Source organism: Genypterus blacodes, unplaced genomic scaffold (genome assembly GCF_046128005.1).
Source record: "Genypterus blacodes isolate CSIRO-AG114 ecotype Tasmania unplaced genomic scaffold, CSIRO-AGI_Gbla_v1 ptg000385l_1, whole genome shotgun sequence".
Taxonomy (NCBI): Eukaryota; Metazoa; Chordata; class Actinopteri; order Ophidiiformes; family Ophidiidae; genus Genypterus; species Genypterus blacodes.
Genome location: NW_027467164.1, coordinates 91801 through 106415, shown reverse-complemented (window position 1 = coordinate 106415; position 14615 = coordinate 91801). Strand labels below are relative to the sequence as shown.

The following is a 14615-nucleotide window of genomic DNA, read 5'->3' as shown; positions in this document are numbered from 1 at the left end:
TTAATTAGTAAACCGTCATGTCCCAACGGTCCTGACTAAGTATAATTGTTGTCATAGCTATCGTCTGATGTTTCATTTTCAGATGTCAGGTTCCAAACTTACTGACTGTTGTTTCAGCTTCAGGTTTCTTCTTTTTTTTTACACTAGTGAGTTCATGTTCACCAAGTTTGGTCACAATCGTCCCCAAAAGAGTTTTACAGCCTCAGTGACGTGTTTCAGAGCCATTATTGTTGACTGAGGAATGACAAATGGGCGTGCTGGAGACATTAATGAGCAGCGACAACACAAATGGGAGCCAGGACCATGAAATAATTCCTCATTAAAAATATTTAATAGGTCACACATAAGACAAGAAGGTGGACAGATGAAATCCTGCAGCAGGAAACAGCCGGCCGTGCCACCAGACTCTCAACCCCCCCTCACCGGCGTGCGGCTGCCTGAGCATAACCACGACAACGTGTCTTTAAGTGGACCGTGGTAAACAAAACAAAAACATTTTATCTATCTTAATTCCATTTTTTGAAAGGAGTACAAATGACATATATTCTTACATACTACAAAGAAGCGAGGACAGGAGACGAGTTTAAAGTCTTCTTCAGTATTACATCAAACACACAGTATATCTTATATTATGTGACATTTTAGAAATATCACAGAAAAAAAAAGTATTAAAGACAAAGACTATCAAAGATGAAGGTTAAACGGTACATTAGTAGATTTTTTTTTGTAGTCAAAGATACATACGTTTATCAAAGATCCTCCAGCCCCTTAAAGAAAATGTGTCAAAGTGCTTTAGGTTACATAGAGATGAAACCCAAACACTGGAAAAGAACCTGGAAACAGGCAAGGAAGATGAAAATGGATACTACTTGAAATTAAAGACGAGGAGGAGGGAAAAAAATGGAGGAAACAAAAAAACTATTGTGCCTGTGTTTGATGTAGCTTAAATATCTATACAATGATCCGGATAGCTAGGAGATCAAATTCAGTATAAATGAGATACAATGGGGAAAAATACAAAGTCATTAATGGTGGCGGCGTGTTAAGACGTACAAACATGGGGAAAACAAAACAATGAGCTTATTGCTTAATAAAGTCAAACTGTATAAACCTTTAATACTTTAAACTCTGGAGCTCACACAGGCACTTATCAGATATGAATAGGTTTGATTTTTTATTTTTTTTTTTAAAGTGTGCAAAAAGATTAATGAAAGTAGATTTGGTGAGCGTGGGCTTCTTCAGACGGTTCACTCTTCTTGTTGATCTTCATTTTGTTTTTTGGGTAACTGGAAAACAGGCGGAAACACACACACACACACACACACAATTCAAACAACTTTTCTACACTCAGTGTGCGACTGTGCTGCTCCCTTTGGCACGGTTTGTTTAATGCATCATGTCTCATATTGAAATGTAAACGTAAAGCTAAATAAAGGAACTCTGTCCAGCTGCAGGACAGTAAACGCCTCACATCACATGTTTACCCCTTCATCATCATCCATCCTACCCTCAGAGCAGAAATAACTCAAGATTGTTATCAGGAAGTCTCAAGAAAACAAGATTAACTAAGAAGCCTTAAGTGTACCTTTGTGATTGGATTCCTTGGATTCATTCTGCCTTCTGTGTTTTCCAGTTCATGTGGTCTGTTGGACAAAGATACACTCGTTACACTCGCACGTCCAACAAGGAGTCACACAGAGCCAAAATAATAATGATACTGCAATATGAAATCCATGCTGTGTGTTTGTGCTCTCACCCCTTTTGCGGTGCAGCAGCAGACCTGTCAGCGTCGCCCCAGAGTGAGTGAGTGTCCTCCCAGATGTTCTGAGGTCTGTTTTGTGTTAAAACATCACAGTTGGACATCTTTGCTTGGGTTGGCAGATCAATGTGGCCTCTCTGCCAGTCTCTCTGTCCTGGTGGTGCTGGCCTTTCAAATCCAAGAAGCCCCTCCATTGGGTCGGCTGCATAAGGAAGAATATCAGATCAGGCAAAACACTAAGACCCCAACACACTAATAAACAGTCATTTAATAAATCCTGCTGTGTGAAACCGTGTGTGTGTGTGTGTGTGTGTGTGTGTGTGTGTGTGTGTGTGTGTGTGTGTGTGTGGACTTGAAGCTTGTTTGTAATGTCCGTAGTCATCTATGTTTACGTGTTGAACGTTACCTTGGTGCTTGATTCTCCTTGGAAAATCGGGTGAAGTCCTCCCGACGCAGTCTTTACCAGGGACCAGGGGTTTCCTGATGGATGTCTTTGTTGTGTTGTTCATCGGGTGGACAGTCTGGGGCCGCATGTCACATTTATCCTGCAGAGACAAACAAAGGAACATTCTAAAGTATGCCAGACAACCGCTGGTGATGTGTTAGTCATGTAACCTCACACCTCACTGTCAGCTGACGAGCACACATACCTGATGGTGGAAGACTACGGCCTCCTCCAGAGCCACGCCGCAGAATTCACACGGAATGACAACATCGCCCTCCAGTGGACTGGCTGGGGGGCTGTAGGACACCGGGGAGACGGAGCGAGGGAATGTGGGAAGGTTGGAAGCAAGTGTGTCGGGCAAATCGTGCAGCAGGCCTGAAGCGTTCTTCCTCATGCCGCCCTCGTTAGGTGGAGATGAAGGCCGCTTGCTGAAAGACGCAAAGGCCGAGGCCGGACTGCAACCGGTCTGGAATAAAGGAAGAGAAATCCTTTATCCTGGTGATTTACTCCAGACATGTGAACTAGCAAGTCAGGAAAGAATTCAAGGTCACATCTAAGTCACATCTCTAACCTGATGCAGGATGAGGTCATCCTCAGGAAACAGCTCCTCACAGAACTCACAAGGCAGCATGGTATCTGCAATGACATTAGGATAATTAACACCCAGACATCACATTTCCAGCTGTGGTAACAACGTAAACATTCTCTCACCGGTTTGATCGAGGTCCTGGACTGCACTGGTGCTTGTGGCTGTGGCCAGATCCTGGTAGGTGTTGTTAGGAGACAGGAGGGAGGTGTTGGACGTCTTTCCAAACTTGTGCTCCCACACGTTGGCCCACGGGCCTCTCTCTGTGGACGAGGCCACCGACTCGGCATCGTTCTGCAGGCTGAGAGCCAGCAGGTAGTCCAGACCTGATGAGTCTTCATCCAGAGTCTGCTCCCCACGGGGCCAAATACTGCTGTTACTGCTGCTGCTGAGGAAGCCCTGCTGATCCAGCACTACAGGAGGGAGGAGAGGGAACGGGAAACACTTACAGCTGCCAGCAGGGAACAGCAACCACACTCAAATCATGAAATGTGGTCAAAGGGTGAAGTTAAGCCTCCAACATGCCATTCAAACATTACAGCTCTGTCAAAACAATGAATAACTGACAATTCCATAATCTATGTCTGTTAGGAGTCAGGAGACAAACAAACAGGACACAGATCAATACACTCAGCCGGCAGCCTCTTATTGACCTGTCTCCTGACTGTGCAGAGTCACTACTTAGTAGCAATGCATTGTGGGATCGCCTGACTCCACAACATGGTCTCCATCTCTGAAGGATGGACCGTGTACTGAACACACTCCCCTCACTAGCCCTGCTCTCTTATACTCACAGTGGCTGAATGCTGAGTTTGTAGAGGCGGTGTTCTTTGTGCCCCCTGACCCCTGAGCCTCCCATGGGCTGGTATCAAAGGCCCAGGGGAAAGATTGGTGCTCTGCTGCACTGATGTTGTTGTTCTTGGGGGCTCTGTCCTGGGCTCTCAGGAGGTTCTGGATGGAGTGAGTGTCCACCCATGGAACTTGAGGCTGGTAGTCGACCGGGTTGCGACTCGTCCGGCTGTTGTTCCTCTCTTGGGGCGGTGTGAGGCTTCCGCATAAAACTGGATGCACGGACTTTTCCCTCAGCATGACGTTGCACTTGCAGAGGGGGCAGGGCTCGGTGCGCGTGCCGCAGTAATCCTCGTGCTCTTTGGACTGACTGAACACGAGCTCCAGGTCGCAGTACTGACACGGTATGAGCCGCTGAGAACATTCAGAGCTCTGCAAGAGATAACAAAGGTGAAGATGCAAAACTATTACCAAGCTCAAATATGACGACTACACAGAGAGGAAACTATTCAATCATTAATACCTGGTGGACGCCAATGTGATTCTTCTCAATTTTCAACCCACACTTGCATGTAATCTGAAATGAAAGTGAAGGTTTTTTTTAAGGCTCAAACTTTAAATACATCAACACTTAGGTAGAAAAGGTCAAAGGTCAAAAAGAAACCAGCGTCCATTCCTTTCAGATATGTTTAAAGCAAAAGTAAAAGTCATGTTGTTCATATCAGTGACAAAGTAATTCCCTCCACCCCAAAGACAAATCATTCCAATTGTTCTAAATGGGTCCGACTTGTTGGTGACTAATAAGACTTCCTGTGAGATAACACTAAACAAACATGACTCAGGTCTTCTGCCAGTGGCACTTAACTTTTTCCTCCATAGAGGCCAAAATACAGGCGTCATTGAAATCATCCGTCTATTTACAATGACTTATCTTTGTTCCTGTCAGAGGCAAAGAGACAAAGCAAAGCAGCTGGACGTCCTGACAAGACATCGAGGGTCCTGCTTGGCCAGATCAGCAGATTCTGGGTCAGTCCTGTGGTCTCCTCTTATGTAGACTTGCCCTGAAGTGCCTACTAAGAGTGGTATCGAGGTTTATACACGACCAAATGGAGAACCAGCTCAGTTAGCTCCGCCTCCTTTCAATGTGAACTGAAAGTCATCTCAACTGAAGACCCTTTAAAATCTAATCTACCCATGCCTCCCTTCATTCTAGCCTCACCTAAGAATGGAACCTTTATTATGGAGACATTTCTGTTTGTACCTGTGTGTGTTCCTGCTGCTTGTGCTCCAGCAGGTCTGTGTGAGGCACCGGCTCCTGACACACATCACACAGACCGATGTTCCTCCTGCAGTGCATCTCATGAGTCGTGAAGTTCGCCTCTGGGATTTCATGCTTACTGGAAAGAATCGAGAAGATTTTAATTTGGTTAAACCGATGACTAGAGGGGGCAGAGGAAAGGAGAAAGGAGAGGGGGAGGGCAGATGGTTTATTCTATATCCTAATAATCCACAAGAATGTCAGAAATGCTGCTGAGTTTCATCTTCGTGACTTTGATTAGATTAAAGTCTACAGAATAATCGATTAAACTCCTCGCTTCGCCCTCTCCCGTGTCCCTCTCAGATACTCACCAGTTGCCGCAGTACAGAGTGCTCTCCTCAGCCATGGCCTCACCTGAGGACATCAGGGTTACAGATGTTACAATGTTACATCAGGACGCAAACACGCGTCATTATGACACCGGGCGGCTTTGGTTTTGATTGACAGCCGCTATTGAACGTATCTGTTAGCTCCACCGGTGAACAAATGTCTTATCAGGGTTTGGATGTAACGTTTAGTGAACTAACAACAACAACAACAACAATGGTGCAGCGCTACTGTGAAAGTAAAGGTAGCTACCCGCGAACGTTAGCTACCGCGCTACATGTAACTGCAGCTCCTTTTAGCTCACCCGCTCCTTTCTTCAGTCGCTAGCTCTCAAAGCTGGCGTTGACTAGAAATAAGGTTCCGCCTCGGCCTTATTCCGCTGGGAGCTTGGAGGAGGTATTACCGGATGATGTTATCGTTCATTCTTCAAAGATTAAAGTTGGAATGTTAGCTGCCTGGCTACAATCCCGCTAGCTAGCATGAAGTATTCCCGTTAACGAGCGGTAAATGGCGACAAACGCTGAGGCAAATCTCCGTTGTGAAACGCCGAGATTCCGCTGTTGCGCAGACAAGGGCGGCAGCTGGTGCGATGTTACCCGCTGCGTCGTTAACTTTACCGAAAACAAACTCGTCGTAGCTGCTGGATCACCGCAAAGTGAAACTGCGAGCAACTTCCGCCTGCTCGATCCTGGAGGATTCCGCCGCGCTGCCCTGAGTTTAGACTGACAGGTTACTCAGTCCGGCTTTAGGGCCTCAACCTGAAAACAACAGGGAAGGAGGGGATTCGAACCATAAACCCTGCAGGTCACGGGTTTTGTGGGGTTATAAGTCAAAGAGATCGTTACTTGGTAAGTGATTTTCTAACTGTTTTGTCAAAGCAAATTAAACTGGAACTGCGAAAATATATTTTGTTCTCGCCCATTTTTAAGAAATATTTTTCGTAAAATGGCGTCATGTAAAAATATGGAACTGTAACGACACGCACCTGAGTGTAGCTTTGGTTAATTATGGCCTTATTTGGGTATGACGTCACCCAGGTTCGCTGATTATGTAAATAAAAATCGGCTGTATAACTAATCAGTCGGGGTGAAAACTTCTCCTTTGTTTGTGTGTGTGTGTGTGTGTGTGTGTATTACAATATTATCTTATCAATAAGAGGAAATTCCACCTGTACTGACTGACGCCCCACAATAAAGTGACAATTCTGACATACTGTACCTCCTAACCAAGGAATGTTGTTGGATTGATGACATCATTGTATGTGTATATATGCGCATCAATACAACAAGCCTCACTTATGTTATATTTGCATTACCAAGTTATAGTAGTGTGAGACACGAATGGAGCCACCTGATCACCTCCTTAATGACATCATGGATGATGTCACATGTTTATAAGTCTGAAGTATCTGATGTTGAGGCCACTTTAGGAGGGAGTCTGATGCACCATGAACGCTCTGAAGCCTCTCAGTCACATATTACATGACTATAACGTCATAACTGTAAACGGTGCAACCTGATACAGTAGTTATTAGTGAATAAGCCTCTGGGATGATTGTAACTGATCTACACAATCTGAGCTCAGAAGTGGCGCGCTGTCTAAATCAATGCACCTGAGATCCCTGTAACCTGCAGCTCTGCTTTGTGTCAGGATGAGGATGTCAAGGTGGAACAATGTGGGAGAAACATAGTGGCAAATTCACAGGAATTCACTGGCAGCAATAGACAAGTAACTTACTGTAAACATATCACAGTATTATAACTCTAAAAGAACACGTACGGTATTGTGTTTACAGTTTGAGTGTTTTAACTGTGAAGTAAATCAAAGTCATTTCAAACTACTGTGTTTGTGATTACAGTTTCTACAGTGTTGTGTTTATAACTGTGATTGTACAGTATCACATGTACTACAGTCAACACCTTTATTGTAGCTCAACTGTCCCTGGCACAGCTGGCTTTTCAATATCCGATTCTTAAGTCTCTTGGAATGATTTGTGTACCAGCAGCCAAACTGCACACTGGCATGGCGGGAATGTGACTTTAGTGTCGCTGTGGTCATCCAAGCACACAACAAGACATTTTCCTTCAGCTGCAGAAAGGTGCGGTTGCATCTGTGCAGGTGTGTCTCTTGGCATGAATGCAATCTAATGTTGCTTAAATTGGGCGCAGAGAGACGTCACAGTGAGGAATGCTGCTCTTCGTCCTGAAACCTCAGGTTGGAGCCACCAGAGGGCCACGACTGGTGTGCAGATGGAGTTATGAGTCAAGGATTACTCCTCTCTCTTCCTAAGAACTGGCAGTATTAGATACATATGTGAGATTTACAGCACAATACTCCTTTTGGGAAGTCATAGTTTATATGCTGGACTAGAAATATACACAAACTGCTTCTTGGCGATGAATTGGAAACAGATGTGGGGGAGAATCAGTCCATGTTTGTACAGAATCTTTCCCAGTAGTAAAAACTGACAGATGCTTGCGATTTACTTAAAATTCTGTCTTATTCTTAATTTCCCGTTGGAAATATTATAGAAAAACCACATCAGAGTGTATGAGATATAATGTGATCACAACTCATGTTCAGTTTCTGACCTCTTTTGTTTGATTATATGCAAAGAATCACGGTTAGACAAATGTGTACATGTTGTTATGTAAACATCTCGGCCACTGTTTAACACAATGTCTTAATTTCATTGCAATGTTATCCAGACCATAAGTGTCCAGACTAATCCAAGCTCCTAATCCTTCATTTGACCAAATATGCACATTTGCAATTTTGCAGCCGTTTCACCATCACCAGATTAACAGCTGTGGTTGTCACCGAGGATAAGGAAAAGGAAAGGTTTTCTGCCACTGAGACATTTGGAGGCCCGTGTGAAACCACATGACACATGACAAATGTCTGACAGGGCAAATAGGAAGTTGCTGATTCGCTTCTTATGGCAGAGCGGCAGGAAGAACGTCAGAGCAGAGAACTGTTCAACAGAGAACAGGCTGCACGGCAAAGATGGTGGAGGGGCACAGTGAAAGGTCAGGAGGAGAGGAGACGGGAGTTACATGTTTGGATGTGAGGAGAAGCATTGAAGTGTTGTATAAAAATGACTATAATTTTAGAATTTCGTTACATTTTGCATATAGCAGGCCGTCAGCTGTGTGTGTTGTGCTGAATGCGTGTGTATATTAAAAACAGGAAATAATATTTAAAAGATAAGATCACACATGCAGAAAGCCTAATACAAACACACACACACTGAGCAAACCTGATCTGTCCTCCCCCTCTGTCACTGGAACATGCACCGACACTGAGTCACCACATGATGGCAGAGTTTAATCACATATTCGTGTTTCTAGTCCATTGTGTTGCGCAATAGTTGTAAAGTTGTAATTATAACCCTGTAAGTTTCGTTTACTGTTGTATCAGAATGTCACACGTTTTTATTTGTCTACTTTTAGCTCACAGGGCCGCGTTTTTCCTCATAATAAAACTTCCACACCAGGTTTGAGTGACCTGTATCTGATCTGCTGCTGATACTCTCGGATCTATTTTAGGCCACGTTCATATGAGGAAGTGAGGAAGATTTGTGCTTCAGATATCTGAGATGTTATTCAAACCGAGGTCAGAATATAATATCACATGTAATCGCCCTGATGCATGTAAATGTACCCGGGGTCATGAGGGACGTTGAGATCATTGAGACGACTGAACTTTGACAGCCAAGTATCATTAGTTCAGTCTCAGTCTAACAGCATGAAGAGTTCCTGAACTTCAATCATCAGCGTGTTCAAACATGAGTGAGATAGAAAAAAGCTCAAACACAAACAGATCTCATAAAGAACTTGTTTTATTGCAGGCAAACAATGCTATAAATTATATTTACAAACTATAAAACAACATTCCTTGTGACAGGCTCCATGAACGGCTGGTAAACAGTCTTTCAGTCGGGCGTTAAGAATCTATCCCTGGTGCAGACGTACCCATGGTTACATCGCTGCAAGACGGGTAGACATTTAAAGCTACACTCAGGAAAAGAAGAAAAGAATTTGATGCATTCTTTTTCAAATTTCATACACATTTCCTGTTAGAATAACTGAATAAAATGTTTTTGTTTCCACCCCCCAAACAGAATAACAAAAATAAACGTTTTCCCCTATAGTTACTGCCTGGTTTGTATTTGTTTCCCACGATGCATAGCCTCCTCTAGGAACACGTATGTGAGCTGAGTCACAGCTTTGATTATAGTGTTGGCAACCTGACGAGAGATACAAACGTACAACCGGTAATAAAGGCTGTAAATGCACCGTATGCGTGTGTGTGTGTGTGTGTGTGTGTGTGCGTGCATGTGCCAGAATAGACCGTCCACCTGCAGTGCATTTACATGAAGGTTACACATCTCCTCCTCCTCCTCAGTATCTCTCCATCCCGCTCATCCCAACTACATCTCCAGACGCAAACATTCTGCTCAAGATAAAAGATGGGGATTGAATTCATATTTTTACAAAGTATGCAAACATTTCACTTTATAACTTCCATTCAGAGGAAGTCTAAGAAATTCCAAACCAAACAATTTCCCCTAAAAACAAGAAAAACTCTCAGCAGAACTCCAAATCCCAAAACTCTCGACATCTGCGTGTGGATAATGAAAAATTCCGACGTTAGAACGCTCATTTGCATTAAAATGAAAGCATGACTCTATCGGATGCGTTGAGTTTTCTTAGATTTTTTTTCTCCCCACCCAAAAAATTCACAAACATTCCAGCAAAGTGGGAGGGAGAAGTGCAGCGCGGCCTCGGCTCACTCGGGCCTCACTTCTTTCGCTTCAGCTCCGATTCTAGACAAAAACTTTCATACGCTTCCTCCATCTCCGGCTCCATCTCGTCGTCAAAGTCGTACCTGCGGACACAACAACAGAGCGGCGAGTCAGTGGCCATCTTAAACGTGAACCTGTGTGTGTGTGTGTATGTGTACGTGTGTGTGTGTGTGTTCAGAGGCTTTGTGACACGACCCTGCTTACACACAATCGTCGGACTGAAAGAATAAAAACAGGCGCGGGGGGCAGACAAACAGTCGTGATTGAAGCGCGAGCTAAGCCCTCTTTCACTGCCACCTGCTGACTCGTGTGAATCTGAGGCCACAGACGCGTGGAGCGAGCTCGGGGGCCCACAGGCCGGCCCGTGATTGTGTGACCTGTTTGACACCGCTGGTTGAACCACAGAGGTGAAAAAAGGTTGAAATCCCATAACTTGTCACATGTCGCATCCCGATCGCCTTAGAAAGCCGAGTGTGCCTGACCTCTACACACACACTCCCTGCTCACACGCATACTCACAAGTCATTTGAAGCTTCCAGAGGATTATCGTTGAAATACTCCTGACGGTCCAGCATCTCTTGGTATTTCTCTGCATATTCTGCCCAAGCAAATAGGCACAGAGTGATTTAGGAGGCAAAGGATCATTTTGTGTTATTTCTCAAAGAATGATCCCACCTCCCCACATGCTTTTGATTGACAGGCAGGCACAATGCGGCCGTGTTCCCGTCCCCCTGCCAACCTGACGCTGCCCTGTGTAACCACCGGCGTGTTAGAATGCGCTCACCTGGATCTGCGGCTGTGAAAGGAGTGCCATCTTCTGTGTAGAACGTGGGCTCATTCTGGGAGGGGGAGGGAGGAAAGAAAACGCCATGACAACCTGAAAGCAGGACGGCAAAGACAACGGAGGACAGGAAGTGACCCTCACCATGAAGTAGTTGGGGTCGTTGTCTGGCGTGGCGTTACAGGCGGCGGCGGCGCTGACGCGGCCCCAGTCACTGGATCTCAACTCTACAAGTTTTAAAAGCATCTGTCTGACATCCCTGAGGAGAAGAACAACCACAGCCTCACATCAACACGGTTACTCTCCACAGTCTGACTGTACAGGACTCAACCAGTCTTTATAAAACTTTGATTAGTGTGAGGTGCTGCTGTTCTTAGTATTACATGCTTGTGTAGTAAAGCATGTGTTCCAAATAAGCACCAATGAGAGAAGAGGTCATTTCCTGCCCAAAAGAAGGAACTGATGCACTTTTCCATTCCCACGCTGTTTAAAGGACACAGACTTACAGGCAGCTTACCTTCCTCTTTTGAAAACACACTTTTTACAGCCAAAAGAAAACTTTGTTAAGCCGACACACCACAGGGGGCCAAACACAAACAAATGATGAACATAGGCACACACTCTACGCTGAGTTTATGCGCACACACACACACACACACACACACACACACACACACACACACACACACACACACACACACACACACACACACACACACACACACACACACACACACACACACACACACACACACACACACACCTGCTGCAGGTGGCGTCCAGCAGAATGACCTCTATTCTTTGGATCAGTTTTTGCATGTGCGGCTCTCCCTTCTCTTTCCAGGCGTCGTCCAGCACCGAGCCGGTCAACTGCAAGGCGGACAGAGCGTTGTTACAGAGCGTTGTTACTTTCCTTCCCACAACAATACATGTACAAGAGTAAGGAGACGTGTCTGAGTGTTTGTCACCTTTAGCAGCTTGACAGCACAGATGAGGTTTGCGTCCACGGGGGTGCCGAACAGACAATCTAACAGATCTTTGAGACCCCCGAGGAGAACGTCGGCCCGGCTCGTCTGCCCTTTTGCACTTTTCACCTGAAACATAAAGATATAAGTCACACCACTCTCTCTCACCGACACAAGGGAGAGGTTTCACACAAATAGAACAGAGAGGTAATCTTTGCACGAGACACCACACTATAGGAGTTACGGGTTGATTTTGGATGAAACACACTCTTGTAAATACAAAAACAAATGAAAATGGCCCGGACAAGATTATTGATACCCCTATCACTCATTCCAATGGAGAACGCTGCTGTGATGCCGTCTCAATACTAACGTGTGTGTGTGTGTGTGTGTGTGTGTGTGTGTGTGTGTGTGTGTGTGTGTGTGAGGGGCCTCTTACCTCCAAGTTGAGGTAGAGCTCACCCAGGAACAAAACATAGGAGTGAAATCTCTTCTGAGTCTCTGGCTCTCCTTTCACAGCTTTGTTCCTCTGCTCGTACTCTGTTCGACACCTACAGCACAGACAGGAAGAGTTAGAGAAGGAGGAGACGGGAACAAGAGGAGGAGGAAAATGTCTCATCTGTGTAGGCGGTAAAGAAAGTCACCTTTTCAGAAGCAGCTGACGGAAGTTTCCACCTGCTGGGCTGATAGAGAGGTGGTAGGACAGGTAGTTACACAGCCTGGCGCCCATGTAACAGAAGTTTGGGATGGCGGTGGACTGCAATGACAAAGGAACACTCATCTGAGCCAATCGGACTTAACACAGTGCAGAACAGCCTCTCCTCTTCATGTGTGTGTGCTGACATGTACCTGTGTGTAGATGAGCTCCACCAGCTCCTGCAACGACTCTTCATTAGTGACCCAGGAGTTGAGCGTGCCGGTTATGTATTCAATCTCTAACTCAAACGACCCGGGTGAGGAGCTGAGGTGGCTGAGGAAGTCTGTGACCATTTCATCCAGGGTTGCGTAATCGTAGCAGCCCTCACTCTCATCATACACATCAACAGCCGGCTCCTACACAGAAAGACAGGTGTGATCAGAATGGAGTGGGAACCTAAACGCAGCATTCCAGAGCAATCAATCACTTCACCGATACATGTATAACATTATTATGAATCGGACAATACTACATGAAACATTTCTGATTGTTCTGCAAGTTACAATAACGACTAACCCAGGAATTCCTCTAAACTACTTATCTCAGTAGGACAGAGAGAGACTTCCTCTTACTTCATACTGTGTGTATCCAGAGGGGACAAACACCGCAGCGTTGGCTGAAAGAGTTGAGGACTTGACCAGGGAGTCCACATCATCACTGCACCCTGTGGAGGCAGAGCCGCTGCTGTCGTTTGCACTGTACAGGGGTTTGCTCTGCCGTTTAAAATCTGAAGGAAGAACAACAACAACAACAACAACAACAACATGACCATGTAGATATGAGCTCAGTCTGCATTATCAAATATCTGCATTAGCGTCACTTTGTCAGCTGATCCAAACAGGAAATCATAGTTCTGTTTACTGCTGTTTTCATGTCTCTGATTCTGATTATTAGAGATGTGGCCACACTTTTGTCACTATTTGATCACAGGTTGTATCTTTAAGGTCGGGCTACCAGGTTAGTTAGAGGGGAGTCAGTGCCTTGCCCAAAAGCACTTTAGAAGGTTGCTTCCTTTGGATCAACAAGGCCCTGAAATAGTGCTGATATCCTCCCACAACTGATATTAGAGAACATATTATCTGTTAATTATTGGTATTACCGATCACAGATCTTATCTTGTATTTTCATAGATGTGCATAACAAATAATAGTGCTCCTTACTCTGGCAGTTATAATCTTTGTTTTTGTGTATATGTATCGTTTTTAGATGACACTGAATGTAACCATGTGTACCTGTTTCTCGTTTAAAATCGCAATCACCCGTAACCGTAGGAACCCGAGGGAGAAGCTCGGACTCGGTTGCCAAGATACCTGGGTTGACAAATCAGAGCCATTGTGCTTCGGTACCTGCAGCCACTGCTCACAGCCAACTAACCAACCTGAGTTAACACCAACCACCGCCAGCTTTATAAGCAGTGTGTAACTGATTAAGACGTCTGACATGTTTGATTCAATATTTTGACAACAAGCTTTACGGCCAAGTGAAACCCCAACAGGTGCTGTCGTAAACCTAGGTTAGCTAGCGCAGTTAGCCCGCATTAGCAACGCACAGGCTGGGCGGGCTAAATGCGGGCGTCCCTGCAGCTACCAGAGGGAGTGAAAGCCCGAGTTATTCCATCAACCATCCCGGGCTTGGTTATAAGTGTGTATAAACACGTTGCGTGGCCTCTGTGGGGTCAAGCAGCGAAAGCCTGAGTCATGAAATCAAATATGAATGTTAGCTAACAGCGACATTAGCCCGGTCCACAGGCGCGTTTACCTCCCGCAGCGGAGTCTCCAGTCGGGCTGGAGTTGAGGTCGGTAAAAGGCGGGGATGTCCGCGGCTGCCTCAGCGGCTCTCTCTGGTTGAACAGTCTAGACGTAGGGTCCTCGTCCCAGCCACTCGCGAACCCGGGGGCTCCCGCGTAAGCCCGGGACTTCTCCGCTCCGGGAGCTCGGTCGAATTTGTCGTTCATGACCGCTCGTCCGTTAGACACTGAGGAAGAAGTATCGATAAAGGCACTGCGTTTGCGTGAGTGCAGCGGGGGTTTGGTGTGTTTAAGCACAGTTAAAGGCGCCCTATCTGTCCTTCATGTTAACGTTTTCCCCATCAGTTTCGATTACATGTAGTACTTGTTTTTTTCTGTCACTTCCTTTAACAAC

General features: G+C 45.4%; 2 protein-coding genes across 5 annotated transcripts; both read right to left on the bottom strand.

The window, feature by feature from the left end:
• Window positions 1-309: 309 nt before the first annotated feature.
• On the bottom strand, window positions 310-5933 carry trafd1 (TRAF-type zinc finger domain containing 1). 3 transcript variants are annotated; one of them, XM_076138602.1, is made up of 12 exons: window positions 5529-5933; window positions 5209-5251; window positions 4841-4976; window positions 4103-4156; window positions 3585-4011; window positions 2916-3203; window positions 2776-2840; window positions 2410-2670; window positions 2166-2304; window positions 1757-1961; window positions 1581-1643; window positions 310-1282 (listed from the first exon to the last, which is right to left on the bottom strand). In XM_076138602.1, exons 2-12 carry the CDS (start codon window positions 5241-5243, stop codon window positions 1267-1269), a joined length of 1689 nt encoding a protein of 562 aa, XP_075994717.1. In that variant the 5' UTR covers window positions 5244-5251; window positions 5529-5933; the 3' UTR covers window positions 310-1266. The 3 variants fall into 3 exon arrangements, with proteins under 3 accessions (XP_075994717.1, XP_075994715.1, XP_075994716.1); XM_076138600.1 differs by having other exon boundaries at window positions 310-1286; window positions 1586-1643; window positions 5529-5932; XM_076138601.1 differs by having other exon boundaries at window positions 310-1286; window positions 1586-1643; window positions 5842-5931.
• A 3114-nt stretch (window positions 5934-9047) lies between these two features.
• paip1 (poly(A) binding protein interacting protein 1) lies at window positions 9048-14615 on the bottom strand. Of its 2 annotated transcripts, none has more exons than XM_076138605.1 (11): window positions 14233-14615; window positions 13047-13201; window positions 12627-12830; window positions 12422-12534; window positions 12217-12328; window positions 11781-11906; window positions 11576-11682; window positions 10957-11071; window positions 10816-10870; window positions 10551-10629; window positions 9048-10114 (listed from the first exon to the last, which is right to left on the bottom strand). In XM_076138605.1, the coding sequence occupies exons 1-11, from the start codon at window positions 14426-14428 to the stop codon at window positions 10027-10029; spliced, it is 1350 nt and encodes a 449-aa protein (XP_075994720.1). In that variant the 5' UTR covers window positions 14429-14615; the 3' UTR covers window positions 9048-10026. The 2 variants fall into 2 exon arrangements, with proteins under 2 accessions (XP_075994720.1, XP_075994722.1); XM_076138607.1 differs by having other exon boundaries at window positions 10551-10620.